The sequence below is a fragment of the Sceloporus undulatus genome, chromosome 6, assembly GCF_019175285.1.
Source record: "Sceloporus undulatus isolate JIND9_A2432 ecotype Alabama chromosome 6, SceUnd_v1.1, whole genome shotgun sequence".
NCBI classification, from domain to species: Eukaryota; Metazoa; Chordata; class Lepidosauria; order Squamata; family Phrynosomatidae; genus Sceloporus; species Sceloporus undulatus.
The window spans coordinates 51,581,104-51,599,637 of record NC_056527.1 but is presented as its reverse complement, the minus strand read 5'-3'; the positions used below and the strand labels follow the sequence as shown (position 1 = coordinate 51,599,637).

Below are 18,534 nucleotides of genomic sequence, written 5' to 3'. Positions count from 1 at the left end.
CTTCCTTCAAAAAAAGACCATTTTTGCACCATATATAGTGGATCCTTGGTATCTACAGGGGATTGGTTCCAGGATCTCCTGCAGTTACAAAAAAAAACAAAACAAAAACACACTAAAGCACCTGAGATTACTTCCAAACGGTGAGAAAAATTCTCATGGCAGCACTGGAGGTGGCAGCACACATTTGGGCTGGAAAGCTCCCTGGAGTCAGAGGAGACTGATGTGAATAAACACAAGTTTGCAGATGTGAGTCCCTCTTACTATACAGTACTAATATGGCAGCAATGGTGGCAAGGCCCACTGCCAGACGCATATTCTTTACACTTTCACTGCTGCTCTATGGTGTATTAGTATTGTACAGTAATAGGGACTCATGTTTGCAACTTTGTATTTGTTCATGTCTTCCTCCTCCAACTCCGGGGAGCCTGCCAACTGCCCACTTTGCAAGCCCAAAGAATGTGCGCCTCATGGCTGGGTGTTGCTGCAACCTCCGCTGATGTGGTAGAACCATTACATGTCCTGGTTGGGCTAGATCTCAGGTATTTTGTTCATTTATATGGTGGATCCAGAGCCTGCAGGTAAGGTGGGCCCACTATATTAGAGCATTGGAAACTGACACATATTAAAGACCTTTCATATGGCCACATTGCATGTATGTTTTTATTCACCAGTTTGTTTCCTTCCATTCTCAAGTCACTGTTTTAACTCTTTCATTTGACCTCATCCGATCACAGTATGTAGACTTCTTTAAGGATAATTCTACAGTGCTTCTGCTTGGATATGAAATGGCTGTTTCGGAGCTTTAAATGTATTTTTTCCAAATTCAGCTTGATCTCCATCAGTTCTTATAAGTAATAGATAATGGGTAGGACATCTTGCTACAAATGGAGAAATGCTGTTTTTCCCAGTCACATGTTCCAGTCTCCTTGCTGTATGTCACAATTGTTCATCATCTACCTTTCTTTTAATATTCTGTGCACACAATGATAATGTAATTGGGTTACAGGATTGTGGTTAATAGAGGGATTTTTACAAAATACATTAATGAGCTTCTGTATTGGAGCCAACTTTTCATCTATATGCCCCATAGTACAACACAGCAGCATGGATTTTTCTGTGATGTAAACATTATATGGGCCCCATTTTGAGAAAAAGATGAGAGATGAATGGAATAAACAAAATAAATGAATAAAAATATGGCATAATGCTGTTTATTGGTCCTTCCCACATACTTATTCCCCAACCTTTTGATCCGGGGATTAGAATGCCTAGCAAGGGAATGTATGAACAGTCAAACAATTGACCATTGCCACTTTACCTTCCTGACTTTTGTCCTCACTTCACTTGCTGCAAACAGTTCAAATGGAAAAAGGAGTTTGCACTCACTTAACCAGACAGGAATATTGAGAAGCAGAAGTGTGTCCAAAGGAGGGTAACCAAAATGGTTAAGGGCCTGGAAACCATGCCCTATGAGAAGAGACTTAGGGAGCTGGATATGTTTAGCCTAGAGAAGAGAAGGTTAAGGGGTAATATGATAGCTCTGTTTAAATATTTGAAGGAGTGGTGTATTGAGGCTGGAGCAAGCTTGTTTGCTGCTGCTCCAGTGAATATGGCCCAGAGCAATGGGTTCAAACTACAGGAAAAGAGATTCCACCTCAACATTTAGGATTTTTATACCTGGCTGAATCACTGGGGAAATGTCACTCAAATGTCCCTGAAATGTGGAGGAAGTGCACATGTGTGGAAGCCAGGCGTGCTTCCTCAGTTGTCATGTGATCATCGCTCCCTCTAGTGTCCCTGAATTGTCCCAAGGGGAGCGGATTTCCTATGAACGCAAAGTTTGCATTCATAGGAAATCTGCTCCCCTGGAACGAAGAGTGCTAAGGATACCATGGATAGCCAAAAAGACAAACAAATGGGTCCAAGAATAGATCAAGCCTGAACTCTTCCTGGAAGCCAAGATGATTAAACTGAGGTTGTTGTACATCATGAGAAGAAATGTCTCACTAGAAAAAATAATGCTAGGAAAAGTAAAGGACAGTAAAAAGAGAAGAATATAACACACCAAATGGGTAAGATTCTGTGTCAAGGAGGTCACGCCATGAACCTCCAGGACCTGAATAGGACAGTTGGGGCAGACGGGCTTGTTGTGTGCCTTCCAATTGTTTCTGACTTATGGCGACCTTAAAGTGACCCTATCATGGAGTTTTCTTGACAAAATTTGTTCAGAGGAGCTTTGCCATTGCCCTTCCCTGAGGCTGAGAGCATGTGACTTGCCCAAGGTCACCCCTGAATTTCATGGCCGAGCTGGGATTCGAACCCTGGCATCCAGAGTTGCAGTCTGAGATGTCTTATTCACAGGGTCACCATGAGCCAGTGCAATTTGAGGGCCGTTAATAACCTTAATCATGCACATGGAAAACCAGCTGAATGCAGTGAATTCACGATTAAATCATACAATGCACATATAACTAAATCATGTGGGCTAATAGATTCTCAGCCCTATATATGTTTAGGCCATGCACAGCAAGAAATCTTCCTCTTCCTCCTCTTCTTGTCAGCACTTAAAAATTCCTTTGCATGGCAAATGATATTTTTCTTCTGTAATTGATTGATTGGTTTTAGCACTAATTATCCAATATACAATCAAAATCAAAATGATATACACTCAAAAAACATACAAAAAATACAGTGGGCCCTTGATATCTGCTGGGATTTGGTCCCAGGACCCCCTAGGGATAATTAGTTCTTATTTGCTTTCCATTTTTTGTGAAGATAATCCTTGCCATTATTATCATACAGAAGACTATTTTTCCATAGTTTCGTTCTATTTTTTAGTTAATCATTCCCAATTGGTAAACTGTAGGATCTAACTTCAACTTTTGAATTTCAATGTTTATTTGCCTTCAGTATTTATTTATTTATTTAGCTCTATTACATTCCCATATACCTGTTATCTTTTAAAATACTGCTCAAAATAAATTTTAACATTTTGCTCCCTCTCCTTTATCATGTACTTTTTTACAGACTTATTTTCTGTCTCTGATTTCAAAAGCCACTTTTTAAATTGCATGTTCATCATCTTTGCATAGCTCTCATAAAGGTCCAAAACCCACTGCAGAAATAATCCATTATGAATCAGCTTTAACTGCCCTGGCTCAATGATAAGGAATTCTGGGAATTGTAGTTTATTGTGGCACCAGAGCTCTGACAGAGAAGGCTAAACGTCTTATAAAATGACAGCTCCCAAGATTCCCTAGCACTGAGCCAGGGCAGTTAAAGGGGTCTCAAACTGGATTATTTCTGCAGTGTGTTTTGGACCAAAATTTATTTTCTTCAACCTCTGTTGTTGCATTTCTCTCATCTTGATTAAATACTGTATATCATTGTTACGTATAAGGAAACCAGTTATAGTATTTGCTTTCTTTAAGCAACGTCTCTCTTCATTTAAGCTTCCCGCTATGTTGTTCAAAGTACTAAAGATCCTTATAAAATTGTCTTTAACCAATTCTTGCTAAAAAAAATACTTCCTCTGATGAAGGAGCTAGTATTATCTTACGAAAAAGTCATTGCTTCTGTTGATACAGAGTTGTTCTAATACAGTTATTTTTAAATTCAGCATGTACCTTAACTTTTTCATATGAAAGATAATCATGCCACCCAGATCTTAAATCATGACTTTCAAGTTTCAAGAGTTTCTAAAGTCTAAGCAATATCCATTTTTTAAACTATACAAAACAGCAGGTACAATTTAATATTAGGAATTCCCAAACCAACCCCTTTTTAAAACCATCATACATTGTTTTAAATTTTATTCTGGGATTCCTTGCTTGCCAAACAAATAGCAAATTTCTTTCTTCTATTGCACAGAATTTCAATTTCTTGTAATAGGGATAGTTTGAAAGAAAAAATAAAAGCCTTTGCAAAACATTTGCTTTTGTTACTGTGATTCCTGTCCAAAAAGCTAAATTTATTTTCCCCCAAATCTTTTTAAATTTCTTCCAGATTCTTTCATAACTGTTTTGAAACCATTCATTGTGATAGACATTTTCCAGTTTAAAAACTGAAAGCACCATTAATTCATTTTCCTCTTCTGAGGACATATATTAGTCAACAATGTTGTTTTATCACAGTTCACTTTAAACCCAGAGCATGTCCCAAATGTATTAATCCCCTCCCAAAGAGTCTTCTTTGAATCCAGTAGGTTTTGTGTCATTATCACAAAGTCACCCACATAAACCCTTAGTTTATACTCTCTCATAATAGATTCTATCATCTTATCTGATATCTCTCAACAGTGTTTCCAACACCAAAATAAACAACAGAGGTGAAAGCGGACAGCCTTGTCTAGTTCTCTTTTGTATTTCAATCAATGTTGTAGTATCATTTATTGAAATCTGGGCCTTTTGAACTGAATGAATTGGCTTTATTGTCCAAATAATATTTTCACCGAAGTCCTTCCTCTCCAATACTTGAAATAAGTAATTCCAAGAAATATTTCTGAATGCTTCCAAATGATATTTTTCTTATGATAAAGATGTGGGAACAGTATGATTGGACGACATGTATAGAGGAGAAACAAATGAAAATAACATATGAAAATAACATAAATTTCAAATTTATTTTTTTAATCCTGCTTAGTTTTCAGTCTCACTGTACCAAAGGTTTAAAGTAGAAGCCAGTTAATTAATAGATGAAAACATAATGTGCTTGAATTGAGGACATGTTTTCACTTTTGCATGACATGCTGAACCTGCAAGATTTTACTCTGATTTTACTGTCTGTATCATGCAGAGTTTTGAGCATGGAGGGGGGATGTATGCATAATATTGACCCTTGTGCAGATTCAGTTCAGGTAGCTGTCTTATTGAAACTAAGTGAAATGTACTTTCTCAATGAAGTGAATTGGATTTCGTGTTATACATGTATAATTGATGATTAGAAGTAGGGATTTTCCTTTTAGCAATTACTAAGGCTAAAATGCAGACTCCTTAGAAATTCCCACCGACGTTCTGCTTCTGCATTTCACAGCATGCTATCTATCTGTGCTTAGTAATCTTTCTACCAACTCCTAATGCACATGCACACAGAGTACCTTTATTATCCTGACTTTTTTTTTTCAATATATGGGGAGAAATCTCTGCAACAACAGTTAATTCAGATATTTTGAAGGTACAGTAGTTTATTAGTGTACAGAGACAAAAATAAGACCTCATCTGGCTTTGGTGGGTTTCCAGTCCTCTTGCAAACCAATTCTTCTGATGAAGTACAAGGTGATGAAAGCATCTTTTTCTCAGGTAGCACCTCTATTTTGCAGAAATTATATTTTTGTCCAGCACACACAAAAAAAATCCAAAACTATGTGGCTGTGTTAAAATGATTCCTCCACTTCTGTTGCTTCTTCATTCATTTACTATGTGTACTGTGTGTACTGTGGTTGTAGGGGTGTAATGGGCATTGGTTAGTGTCCTGGCACTACCAGTGGCTAGCAGGAAGCACACTTTCCCCCTACTATTCTCTCATCCATCCAGCCTTTTTGAATTTTGAAACAATTTAAAGATTTCTCTGTGTGTGTGTGTGTGTATGTATTTTTCTTGTCTTTCTACTTTGTTACCCTAGCTATTTGCTAGTGCTTTAAAAGTAATCTACAAACTCTTCCTGTAAATATATTTTTCTAGATACCCAGTGAATACTTAACAAGGCTGTTATTTTCCCGACACAGCGTTCTGCCACTTTGCAAGTCCATGTCTTTCTTTCCATATAGAGATAAGTGTGACATTTTACTTTTTAGAATTCTGTGCATGATACTATTATCTTTTTATCTTCCATCATTTACAGCGGAAACCAATAACCAGTGGGAAACATCTCAAAGAAGGAAGAACGCAATCTTAGTGGATGGTGTAATTTTAAATGGCCCAGTTGCAGACTCAGAAGCAGGAGAGAAGTTTGTGGAAGAAGCCACTAAGATCATTATGGAGGAAGTGATAAAGAAAGCTGCTGATGTCACAGAAAAGGTAGAAAGACGCAGTACTTTTTAAAATATGTAATTGACACTTGACACTTGAATTTTATTGTGCTCATCTGGCATCCCGTTTTCTCCTACTGGTTATGTGGTCCATTCAAAGATAAAAATTGGCATGCATTTTTGTGGTTTTTTTTAAAAACTCTATTTAGTTAGTAATTTATCCTCTGTGCAACTGTGCACTGGAAGAATCAGTATGGAGAGATGTAGGTGAAGCAAGTTCCATATGATAGTGGTGGTTGAAGAATCTGTAATAAAACATTGCTTGCATGTCATGTTGAGATTCCACCTCTGAACATATAGAATCTGATTATATATATATATATATATATATATATATATATATTAATATAATATAATAATAGGTTTTATTTATATACCGCCCAATCACTGGGAATCCGAGCGGTTTACAATAGAGGGGATAACAGACAGTTCCCTGCCCACAGGCTTACAATCTAAAAGACACGACACAAATATATATAATTCAGTGCAATATTTCAAATCTTTTTCAATTTTCTTTTAATCTAGAAGACCATTTTTAAAGCAGTTTGTTTTAGCAGAGATGTAAAGAAAAGATGGGTATGGTCTCTCAGTTTGATATACAAATTCTGAAACATCAAACCAACCATTTTCATTTTTTTGAAGTTCAGATTTTAAAATGTTCTGGTCAAGTTTAATATTTGTCATCCTCAAAAGTATTTCGTTCTAAAGACTTTATTTTTCTCCTCATCATTAGGTGTGTGAATGGCACCCTCCTGAAAAGCTGAAGACTCTTCTTGATTTGGAATTGAAAGACACTGGAGAGAACCATCAGAAACTCTTGCAGTTTTGTCGGGATGTTATAAAATTCAGTGTCAAAACTAGTAAGAATCATAGCTCTATATAGCTAGTTTTAATCCATCAAATACTATGGTGTTTCACCAAGAAGCCTTTAGTGGTTTGGGGTTTTTCTTATTTTTATTCTAGGACAGTATAGATGGCAGTTTTAGTCTCCAAGCATGGTTGGTGGAGACACAAGAGAGGAACTTTTCCATGGCTGCCCCTAGACTCTGGAACTCCCTTCCCAGGGAGGCCAGAATGGTTCCCTCTTTGGTGTCCTTCCCCTGGGAAGCTGACCTTACTGTTCAAACAGGCATCTGAAACAGAAAGTTTTTAAAGAACGGACTGGGTGTTGTATTCTTTTAAATGTATTTAAACACTTTTATCTTTTAAGCTATATTTTAATCTTTTTATACAATCTGTTTTAATATTGTAGTGGTTTACCGTATCTACTTGACTATAAGTCGACCTCATGTATAAGTCAAGGGCAGGTTTGGGGGCCAAAATTATGGATTTTTATATTGCCCGAGGATAAGCCGAGGGTAAACTTAGGGGAACGTAACAAAGCATCTAAAGGATGAAGCAAAGGAAAACAATGCCAAAGAACTTGCAAAATTCTAGCAGGCATAACTTTGTGCTCATACTAAAGGCTGGGTGGATGAGAGAATAGACGGGAGTCAGTGCTTCTGTGACAGATTACGATGTTGTCTTTCACCAAGGGATGGTTCCTTTTTAAAATAAGAGTTTAAGTACAGTACTTACATTGACTCGTGGATAAGTCGACCTAGGTTTTTGTGGTCAATTTTTAGACTAAACCTCTCGACTTATACATGAATATATACAGTACAGTCAGCCCTCCTTATAGGCGGGCTTGCCTTCTGCAGCTTTGAGCTTACGTGGGAGGCAAGCCCTGGAAGAAATAATGGGGCACGTACCTGCGCTGTGTACCCTGTTCACCGCTGTGAGCACGCGCCCCATTATTTTCTATGGGGCTTGAGCATATGCTCTTTTCCTCATACACGGGGTGTCTGAAACAGATTCCCCGCAAATGGAGAGGGTGGACTGTAATTCTGTTTTAGTATAACATTTTTCTATATTTTTAATTGTACTGTTTTTTAATTTTGTAAACCACTCTAAGTCCTGGTTTTGGGAAAGGGGTGGGATATAAATATAATAAATACATAAATACATAAAATTATATCTCATAAGAAAGCTTAATGAGGCATGTCTAGATAAAGACCTATTTCTGGCTTAGTAAACTATGGTTTTTGAAACTTGGAATAAGCACCAGGACCCTTACCACCTTTTAGTCCTCCTTTCTAACTTATGATTCAGAATATTCAACACCCATTAAACAGACTTTCATGTTCTGTTTGTAACAAGGTCTGAAATAACCAAAACAAGAACTTAAGTGGTGAAATCATTGTGTTTGAGGTGAGAGAGGAATGAAGGAGAGTATCCAGCCCCAACACTGGTTCTCAGGGTTATACACATATATTTGCATGAATTACATAATGAGGCTACCATGTAATGAGTTTTCCTACACCTTCCCATTGATAGCTACACATACGGGTAGGAAAGAAAACTCATTGATGTAACAACTCAGTATGACAGATAGAGTTTTTTTCAAACTCAGTGTAGAGTGAACAGCATAAACAATGGCAAGAATAACATCCAAATCAATTAATATCAAATAACCCTGACTTTTTGCAAAGTTAACAGAAGTACAAAAATGTGGGAGTACTTGTTTCCAATTTTTAATGTCTCCAAGGAAATTTTTATTCAAATTGAGAGTGGTAACTGAAGACAGGATTTTAAAGGCACAGGGTCAAATGAATATACATTAGGGATAGTTTATCTCCAACCCCAAATTTTCTGCCTAATTAGCTGCTTATAAAAGCAGAAGATACTGCTGAGTTTATTCACATTAGTGTCAAATAGGTTTCTTGTGTAATTAAAACTGAAAATTATAGGCCAGGAAAGGTGAAAAACATGATCTACTTTTAGCAATGGGAATGAAGACAAGAAAGACTTACTGTATACATGAGGGTGACTTATAGTCAAGTATATAAAATATGTCTTGAACAAGGTACTTGTCTGTCAGGTTGCAAGATGTAACTGACTATACTTAGTGTGAAATCACACTACAAAAAAGGAGTCAGCATGTCATCTTTTAGTTGCTAGAACTTGTGAGCAACTAGAACAATGTCTTGTTGCCCAAATGTAAAATTATAAGCAGAGGCATCCCCTCAGGCAATGGACACAGAGGTAAAAGTATGTGTCTTCACAAGAAATAATACACCAAGAATGCATTCGGATTTCAGAAAGAAAATAAAAATGCTATAAAGATGTGGGAAAGATGTATAGGGATCTCCCGAGAGCTCATAGGTAGCATAAATGGGATTTTCCTCTGCATGTTAATACTTATATTAGCAAAATACTTATTGGGCAACTTCATGTGAAAATAAAATTTTAATTGATTGCTTAAGTTTTAACTAGTTTTATGCACCAGTCTTTGGGTTGTTGTTTTTTTAAAAAATAGAAAAGACCATGAGAGCCAAATGTCCAGAATGAGAATACCATTTATATTGATCAACATTTACAAAAGCTTTTGCAGTAAAACTCCCTAGTCTGTGATGGTGTTTTAAGCATCCTGCAGAATGTCTTAAAATTGGTCAAGATGGTAGCTTTGGATCTGATTCAACCCATTTTTTTTTATCACAGAATGGCTAGATTGCTTTAATATAACCCTCTTCATTATTGATGCTCTTTTATCTATTGTGTAAGCACCTGAAGCTATTCCCATGTAAGATAACAGACTCTGATATGATTTTAATTATTCCTCCTTTCTCTAAGTTTCTTTTCTCTCTCTAAAGAGAGCTGTTGGAAAGGTTAAAAATGTAGGGAATACATTTGGTATCTCTCTCTTTTGTAATCAAATGAAGGTCAATATATAAATCGCCAAAATAAATTTCCAGAGATGCCAGGTCTCTCAAAATAACCAGTTATTGTTGTAGCCAGTATGTTTATTGGATATTAGGAGTAATGAAATAATAAAAAAAAGCCAAATGTTTTGAGGTTAGTCACTAAAGTATTGTTTCCCCTGAGCCAAATGCATCTGGCCATATATTATAATTATATATTTCCCATAAGGTGCATCTACACTGTAGAAATAATGTAGTTTGACACCACTATAAGTATTGTATAGCCACCCTGTGGTATCCTGGTTGGAAGCACTTTTCAGCCGGCTGCAGTATGAAAGTGATTTGCTCAATGACTTTCACTTGGGTCATGGGTGGGATAAAGATGGGAGAGCGATCTCGTCCCTATCCTGCCTTCCATGTGATAATCTCCAGGGTGTCTGTGAATAAATATATCTTGGGGAGACCTGCTTAAAACTGTGGCTCCTAAATTGGGAATTCATCCCTCCCTCTTTTTAGCAGTCCATCTCTTTCTTGTCCAATACAAGATCTGGACAAGACGGGTGGTGTAGCATGTAGAGGAGGGCACCTATCTATAGAGGAGAGGCTCCAAATGATCCATAGAATACTCTTTTTCCTGTGGATGATCATAGGGCTTGACCTCCTTGCCCCAGTTTTTAAGCTTTTGACATCATGTCTTTTGGCAGTGATCAAGAAGGGGGGAAGGAAATGTTCTATCAGGGCACTTCTTTTTAATGTGTCTGCATTCTAACAGGATATATGTCTTTTTATTATTATTTACAGATCATCCAAGATTTTTTAATCAGCTGTATGCTGGAATTGATTATTATTCTTTAGCAGCACGTTTCACTACAGAAGCATTAAACCCAAGTGTGTAAGTGTATTTTGTTTTGTTTTGTTTAAATCATGCTGCTAAGTCTTGAATGCTGTTTCAGTGTGACAGATCTTACTTCCTGTAGATTTCTATGCTTATTAACAACAGTGATGAATGCAGGATAAATTAAGCTTGCCTTGCCCTATTGTAAATTCTTTTTAAACATTAAAGTAAAGATGCAGAAGGAACTCTTTTATCTTAAACTCGATTAGACAGGCACATTCCGTTCTAATCTGTTTTTAGTTCTTCTTTTCTTTTCCTTCTTTCCTTATAAGATAAATTTTGGTCTATGCAGAGAACTCCCTGTCTTTCCCTTTGTATGCACCCTTTTCACATAGGAGATTGCTCCCAACCTTATCCTGTCTCATTCATGCCATCGGGGGAAAGATTATCACATGGGAAACTCTTGCTAATACCAAATGACAGGTCCATTACACTTCACAGATGGGAGAAGAATGGGATAAATGCGCAGGGTGTGATAATCTTTCTCCCAATCGTGTCAATGAGAGGGAATAAGGATGGGAGCAAACCACTTTGTTCCCATCCTTACTTGCCGTGTGATAATCCCCACAGTCAGGTAGGCTTGCCTTGCTGAATTTCAATTGTGGGCATAATAACTGAACAGAACAGAATAGACCTTGTGTTGGTCTGCTCCCACCCTGCTTCTCAACAGTTTCCTTTTCTGAGCTGGGGTTTCCTCTCACCCTGAGACTTCAACATCTTCACTGAAACTGCCATGTCAGGGGTAGCCTAAGACTTCATATCAGCCATGACAGTCATGGGTCTCAGGCAGGCTCTGAGGACCTTTACTAGTCCTGCCACTGCCACCACATATGAGGTACTCCTCTTGCTCTCTTCTCCACTTGCCTTTTCATTCAGTTTCAGTTCACTTGATAATATGTAGCATTGCTCAGATAGTTGCTTTTTATGTCACATATCTATCTATTCAGGTATACCTATGAAGTGTCCCCAGTGTTTTTGTTAGTGGAAGAAGCAGTCATAAAGAAGATGATTGAATTCCTTGGTTGGGAAGAAGGTGATGGTATATTTAATCCAGGTAAAATGGTCTTGTTATTTATTCTTCTCATATCCCTTCTGATTTAAGTCTGTTAGTATTAGTATGTACTAGTATCAATTCTTGCTTTGAATTTTGTTTGAATCTTGTTTTGACTGTAGTGTCTTTAGACAATATCTAGATAGCACCTGCTGATCTTTGGACAGCTACTCTTCCTCCTTGGGCAACATATTGTTTACAGTGAAAAGGAAGCTATTTATATTTCACAGCTTCAGCTTGTTCCTTCAATTCTGTGAACAGTAGGAGAGTATGAGGAATGATGTTTCCTATTTTTTGCACCCCAGGATCCAAATATATTGCTTGTGGACATGTGATCCACCATACAGGACTCTGTAACTGTATGGGTGCTACTGAATCCAAACATCCCTATATATTTGTTTCCATTTAAAATGGAATTTAAAACATTTTAACTCACTGTGGAAAGTTTTTGTCTTTTGGAAAACTTGGTGGAAACAATATCTTGAAGTGTTTTTGTTTTGCCTAAGCAACTCTTTGCCAGTTCAGGACAATTTCAGTGGGCCAACATCTAAGCTAAAACATTGGGCCCTTCTTTAATTAAAGTTAGGAAATCTAAATTTACAATTTGTGTATTATTGTTCTTCCCTCTTCAGGTGGCTCTGTTTCTAACATGTATGCAATGAACTTGGCAAGATACAAATACTGCCCTGAGATAAAGGAAACTGGGCTTTCAGGGTTGCCTCGACTGGTTCTGTTTACATCTGATGAGGTAATGGATTTTTCTCTCTTATTTTTGTAATAATATTTTTGTGAAATGTCCAGCAAAAACATTGTTATTATTGGCACGAAAAGACAAATCTGCAGTTTAGAGACATAAAACTAGAACCCAAACTATATTCCAGAACCAATCAGTCGAAGAACCAACCCCAAAGAAATTGACAGTTTATTGAGTGGTTAGACTGGCAGTTTTGATCTCTGGGAATATGAATCAAGACTGAACTAAATTATCAAGGTTTATAAAAATCATGTGAAGTTCTATCTAGGGATTGTCCTTCTGTCAACTACTTGGCTTTCTGGTAGTGTATGTGCTTCTACCAGCTGTTGCTTCACCTATTGTTCCTTTCTAGTTCTTCAGTATCACTCTCCCATATTGTTTGGTTGCTAGTCCAGTCAATACCAAGAAAATACTTCATAGTATGAATGGCTCATGAACTAACTGGGGTAGTACCTCCTCATTTCAGGGACAAGTACCATTCCTCTAATTCAGTCCATCAGTCAGCACTGCTTCATAGTTTTTCCTTTCATCCTTTCTGTACATTTTCCGGCATAAGCCTCTTTCTTTCTTGTTGTAGTCCTCTCACTGGCAAGTGGCTTTCTTACAGTGAGAGGATTACATGAAGTGTGTTTTTTGCCATTTTTACTCACTGTGGAGTAAGTGATGCTGTTTTAAATTAAAACAGAATTATTTTAGACTCATTTCACAGTTGTTGTTTTTTTTTAAAAATGGTAATGATAGAATCAAAACATATGCTTTGCATTTGAAGCAACTTTCTTTTCTTGATGGTTAATATTTACTGAACTGATAATGAAAAACATCACCTCCCTAAAAGCAATGAGACCTGCTTACAGTTGTTAGTTACAACTGTTAGTTGTTGTTAGTTGCTATTTCAGTTTACTTCTGGACTTGATTGTGAGCAAACAATCTAGTCCTGAAATAAATTGAAATAGTTGCCTAGGATTTGCAGTTTTGCTTGTCTTAGGTGGAGCAATCTGCACATTGATGACTCAATGTAAATGGCAATTTATATTTTGTATGGCAAAGCATTTTTGATTGTCCACTTCAGTTTATAATAAATAACAGGAGTGTCTCTTTCCCTTTGTTTGGTCCATAAATATGAGTGACTTAGCCTACATTCAGATATAATGAAAAATCAGTATTCAGAGCAATAGACATTTTAGACTGTTTTAGCATAAAAAGACATAAAGCAGAGGTGGGTAAATTGTAGTTTATGGCCCACAGGGCATTTTTTGTTGCCTCCAGTTCCTCAGGGAGGTTGGAGGTCATTTTGTCCCCCTGAGTCAATTTGGGGCCAAGAGAAGCCTTGTTTTGAAAGAGGAAGTCGTATTGTTAAAATAAAGGTTTCTCCTGGCCTTAAAATGCCCCAGGCAATACTATACCTTAAAACATGAAAAATAAATGTCCCCAGTGGTATTGGGGATATATGGGAACAAAATGTTTTTTGGGGTGTATCTGTGCAGTAGATGGAGTGGGGTAGCTCTTCAAGGTTTCCTGGGGTGTTAATGCAGCCATCAGGCTTGCACAGTTGCTCACCCATGACAGAAGTGAATCCAGTACCACCTTTGAAAATAACTGGACAAAATTTCTGGTACCTTTGAGATTCATGGACAAAAGCTTATGCTAGAAATTTGTTCTTCCCATTGAGGTCTAATCAGCACAGCAGAAATAATGCAGTTTGACACTGTTTTAACTATCATGGCCCAGTGCTTTGGAATTCTGGGGACTATAGTTTGTTGTGGCACCAGAGCCCTCTGGCAGAGAAGGCTAAATATCTCACAAAAAATACAAATCCCAGAATTCCATAGTATTGAGCCATGGCAGTTAAAACGGTGTCAAACTGCATTAATTCTGTAGCACAGATTAGACCTCAGTCTCAAAAGAATTACTGGATTTCTCCATGTCTTAATTGCTACCAGAATGCCTCCTTTAGCCATGGATTGCACACTCCACACCTCTTCCTTTGTGCTGTTCCCTTCTTCATACATGTGACCTCCACTTTTGGTTTTGCACTAACTATATTTTACCATGATGTCTGCGCTGTGATGTGTTAAAATAAGGCAAAGTCAGATGAGGATCTTGGACCCTTACTTTTAATTTTTTGCAGTTCATATCCAGCTCATAACAGGAACTATGTTTCTGTGCTTTGCCTTTGTTTGCAATCTTGTAGAATTTGCTGAGCTATTGTTTTCTGAGCCCTGAGAGGTTTGACATTTTCCCCAATAATTCAATGTCACACTCTTTTCAGCTGAGTTTAATAGGTGCCTGTTAGCGTACTAATAAGGAGCTATTTTGTAGGAATCACTTGTAATTCAAATGAAACTCTGCTGCCAGTGTCCAAATCTCTAGTGAATGGTATGTTGTAGCTCTGCACACATATCCCATTATTGATGTAACTCAATGTAACATAAGATTAATTAGCTGCCTATGTATGTTATTATTCACACTGTAATCTAAGTGAATGAATTCTAAAGGCTTTGCGAATGTGTCATGTTCAAAAAGATTGGCTGATGCTTGTGATAGTATAGCCTGTGTATTTACTGTCTTGTAAAAAGGGGTGTGTGACCTTTTGAGGTGATCCATTTCATTAAAAAAAAGTGTGACAGGCTTGAATATCCTTAATATATTCATGCCTACACATTAAAGTACTGTAGATGTTTAATAATTTTATTCTTCCACAACGGCATTTTTGTGAGCTCTTTGGAAGGAAACGGACTTAATTAACCATATGGTTTCACCTACTATATGCAAAGAAACAATTTAAGACTTTTTCCACTCCAGAGTTGTCATCAAATAAATTAATTTAATCCTTTAAAAACACTAAGAATATACTCAAGTTTCTTGTTCATTTCCTAAAGTGCAGAAATATATTTATTAGTCTACTAAAATTAGTCATTTCTTGTAGGTTTTTCTTGCCACATGCTGAACATTCTGGAACTCTATTAAATCATGCAGTGCCTTTCAAGATTTGCTGCTAAGTCAGAGATGAGTGTTAGAATATGTGTGATTGATTCCACACATGCTGTTATTTATATGAAGTTACAATGGCTGGGGCCAGTTCAAAAGTTTTTTTCCCAGTCACAAGATCATCCATGCAGCTGAAGCCCAGTTTGTCTATACCAGGGGTTCCCAACCTTTTTGACTCAGTGAGCCCTAAGGGCTCCATGGAGCACAGGTTGGGGTCCGCTGGAAGTGTGTGCAATCTGTTTCCACCCAAGGGCTGCCTCTGTTTGTGTGTGGCAAGTTTTGGGCTGCATACTGGCAGTGAGCTTGGGAAGCATGCCCTCCAACATATCACAGATGGCCAAGCAACATCAGGGTGTGGTCAAGATGGCAAAACCTATTAATGAGGAAGAACACACAAGCTAGGAGAGGCTGGAGCAGTTTGCTTTTGCCTGAGCTGTGTCTCTGGGTTGTACACCTGTCCAAAAAGGACACTCAAACACCAATCTATGTTTTGGGGAATTATGAATTAGCTGAAAGGTAGTAATACCTAGTGGCTTGGTTGCTTAGCCTTGGGACCATATTCCTATGTATACTAAGTCCAGAGACACTAAGAATTCTAGAGGCAGGTTTCCAAACAAGTAATGAGTTTTATTTTTAAAAGGGGAAATCACCAGTCATACACAACACACAACCACACACTCTCACAAGAACTAAGGAAAATCAAAGGTGTTTGTTGGGAATAGAATAAAGTTTACAAGGAGATAGTGCACCTGAACAGATCCAATTGCTGAGGGTCCTGGAAGGCGTGGAGGATTCAGATAACTCCCACTGTAGGTGGATGAGTGAATAGTTGAGGAGCAGAGTCAAGCAAACTGACAGCATGCTGCCTGCTGCTGGACTAAGCTGAGGAAACAAAGGGAGGATACACACATTTATAGGGAATTTCAACCTGAGGCAAAATTCATGGTTTGGAAAAAGCCAAATGGGAGTGCTTCCTTTGAAATTGGTTTGGATCACTTTGAAGTCAGTTTTCTGAGGAGATAACACTGGGTGATGCAGATGAGTGATGGACAAACGTTTCCGAAGCAAGAGGGATTAGCATGCAAGATAGCTAGAGTTGACACCATCCATTTTCCTAAAGCTATGGCTTTTTCTCAACTTCTCAAAGATGTCCAGAAAATGGGGCAACATTATTTTCTCGTTGGGACTGTCCAAAAGAATTCCAGCCATAGTTACCCTTCCCATTCCATCTCCCCCTGCCCTACAATAAAGGGCTTGTACAAGACTTAGTATTCCCAGACCCGATATCTACCTCAAATTTGGATCTGGGACAAGGCATCCTGCTTAATCTTCTCTGATTTGGGTGACTTCTTCTTTTGTTTCTCAGCAAACCTGGTATTAAGATCCCATGGCCACCCATCCATTTCATTCTACCTTTGACTGCAGCACATGAGAAGAGATCAGCCTATTCCCGGAAGACTGAGGAAAAAGCATGTCCAATTATAGAAATTGACCCTAGTAGAGGCATCTCTCTTTCTCCTCCTCAGTATGAGACAGGCAGTTGTGGAATTTTAACACATACCCCTGGCTATATACAGTCCCAGACCTGTTTTTGTCACCCTGTAATGGTGATTCCCAAAAGCCCCAGCTGGCATGGTCAATGGTAAGGGATTGGGAGATTTTAAATCCAAAATATCTACAGGACCAAAGGTTCTATTCACCTGTATTAAATAATGAAGAAATGTAGTGCAGTGTCAAGGAAAGACAAAGAAGACAAAATGAAATTATCATATATACCTTAACTATAAATTGTTATAAACTGCCCCAAAATTGACCCTAAAATCTGGAATTGACTTATATATAGTCAATACAGTTGCCATAGGTTGAGATCGACTGGAGGGCAGTTAACAACAACAAGCAGTAATATTGCTTATAAAGGTCCTAAAAAAACCAACCCCGATACCCCACTCTCCTTGCCTTGGCAGTCATTTCTGAAAGAAACAACCAAACACCCCTTTCCCTTCCATATCCCAATCTGATGTTAATGCCTTATGTCCCCTAAATTCTACCCTCGACTTATCCATGGGTCATATCAAAATCCATGATTTTGGCCCTAAAACCTTCCCTCAACTTATACATGAGGCTGACTTATAGTTGAGTATATATGGTAGTTTACTCTGTCTGTTGTTGAGCTTAGATGCATCTACACTGTAGAAATAATGTTGTTTGACATCACTTTTAATTGCCATGGCTCCATCCAACAGACTCCTGGGATTTGTAGTTTTGTGAGGCACTAGCACGCTTTAGCAGAGAAGTCTAAAGATCTTGTAAAATTACAAATCCCAGGATTCCATAGGATGGAGCAACAGCACTTAAAATGGTGTCAAACTGCATTATTTCTACAGTGTAGATGCACTCTTTTATTTTCCTGGCCACCCTGACTTACTAGTCCAGGTAGACCAACTGCCACAGATTTTTGCTTGGAGACTGTCATATTGCCACTTTTAGAAAGCCTGTAAGTGAACACAGACCTTTACCTTAGAAAATAATTTCTAGCCATTGGATGGGTTGATAAAGCCAGCCATATATACTTTATACTGACTGTCATCCTAGGTGAAATCTGATATCACTTTTATGTACAGGAAGTGAAAACTAATAATTGGATATAAATTTTTAGGATAAGAAAAAGACTTGATGTAGATACAGGAAACTATTAAAAGCAGAAGCCATCATTATAGGAATAAAGTGAGAATTTTGATTTAAATGCCTTTTTTGTTTGTTTTATGTCTGTAATTTCAAATCTCTTTTAGCAATACCATACAGGCATAAAAGTTGGGATGTGCATTAAATATCTGATAAGATTTAAATCCAAAAAGCTCAATATTCACTTCTGCTTTGAGGGAGAGCAAGGATAAAGATCATCTGCTTTGCTATTCCATGCCTGAAGTTGGGCTTTTGAACTTCTTTTATTTAGCATTTGCAACTTTCTTGCCTAAGGAAATCTTTTTAATGATATGTCCATTGTTAATTTCTTATTTAATTTACTGTTTCACATCCCTTGCATTTATGTAGTGTCATTACTCTGTGAAGAAGGCGGCATCG

At 37.7% G+C, this 18,534-nt stretch overlaps 1 protein-coding gene across 1 annotated transcript in view; it reads left to right on the top strand.

The window, feature by feature from the left end:
• GADL1 (glutamate decarboxylase like 1) overlaps nucleotides 1-18,534 on the top strand; it is a 125,718-nt gene that overhangs the window by 33,436 nt on the left and 73,748 nt on the right. The window contains 6 exon segments of the mRNA XM_042475562.1: nucleotides 5,839-6,014; nucleotides 6,759-6,885; nucleotides 10,567-10,657; nucleotides 11,608-11,714; nucleotides 12,344-12,459; nucleotides 18,505-18,534. Coding sequence (XP_042331496.1) covers nucleotides 5,839-6,014; nucleotides 6,759-6,885; nucleotides 10,567-10,657; nucleotides 11,608-11,714; nucleotides 12,344-12,459; nucleotides 18,505-18,534 — 647 coding nt within the window.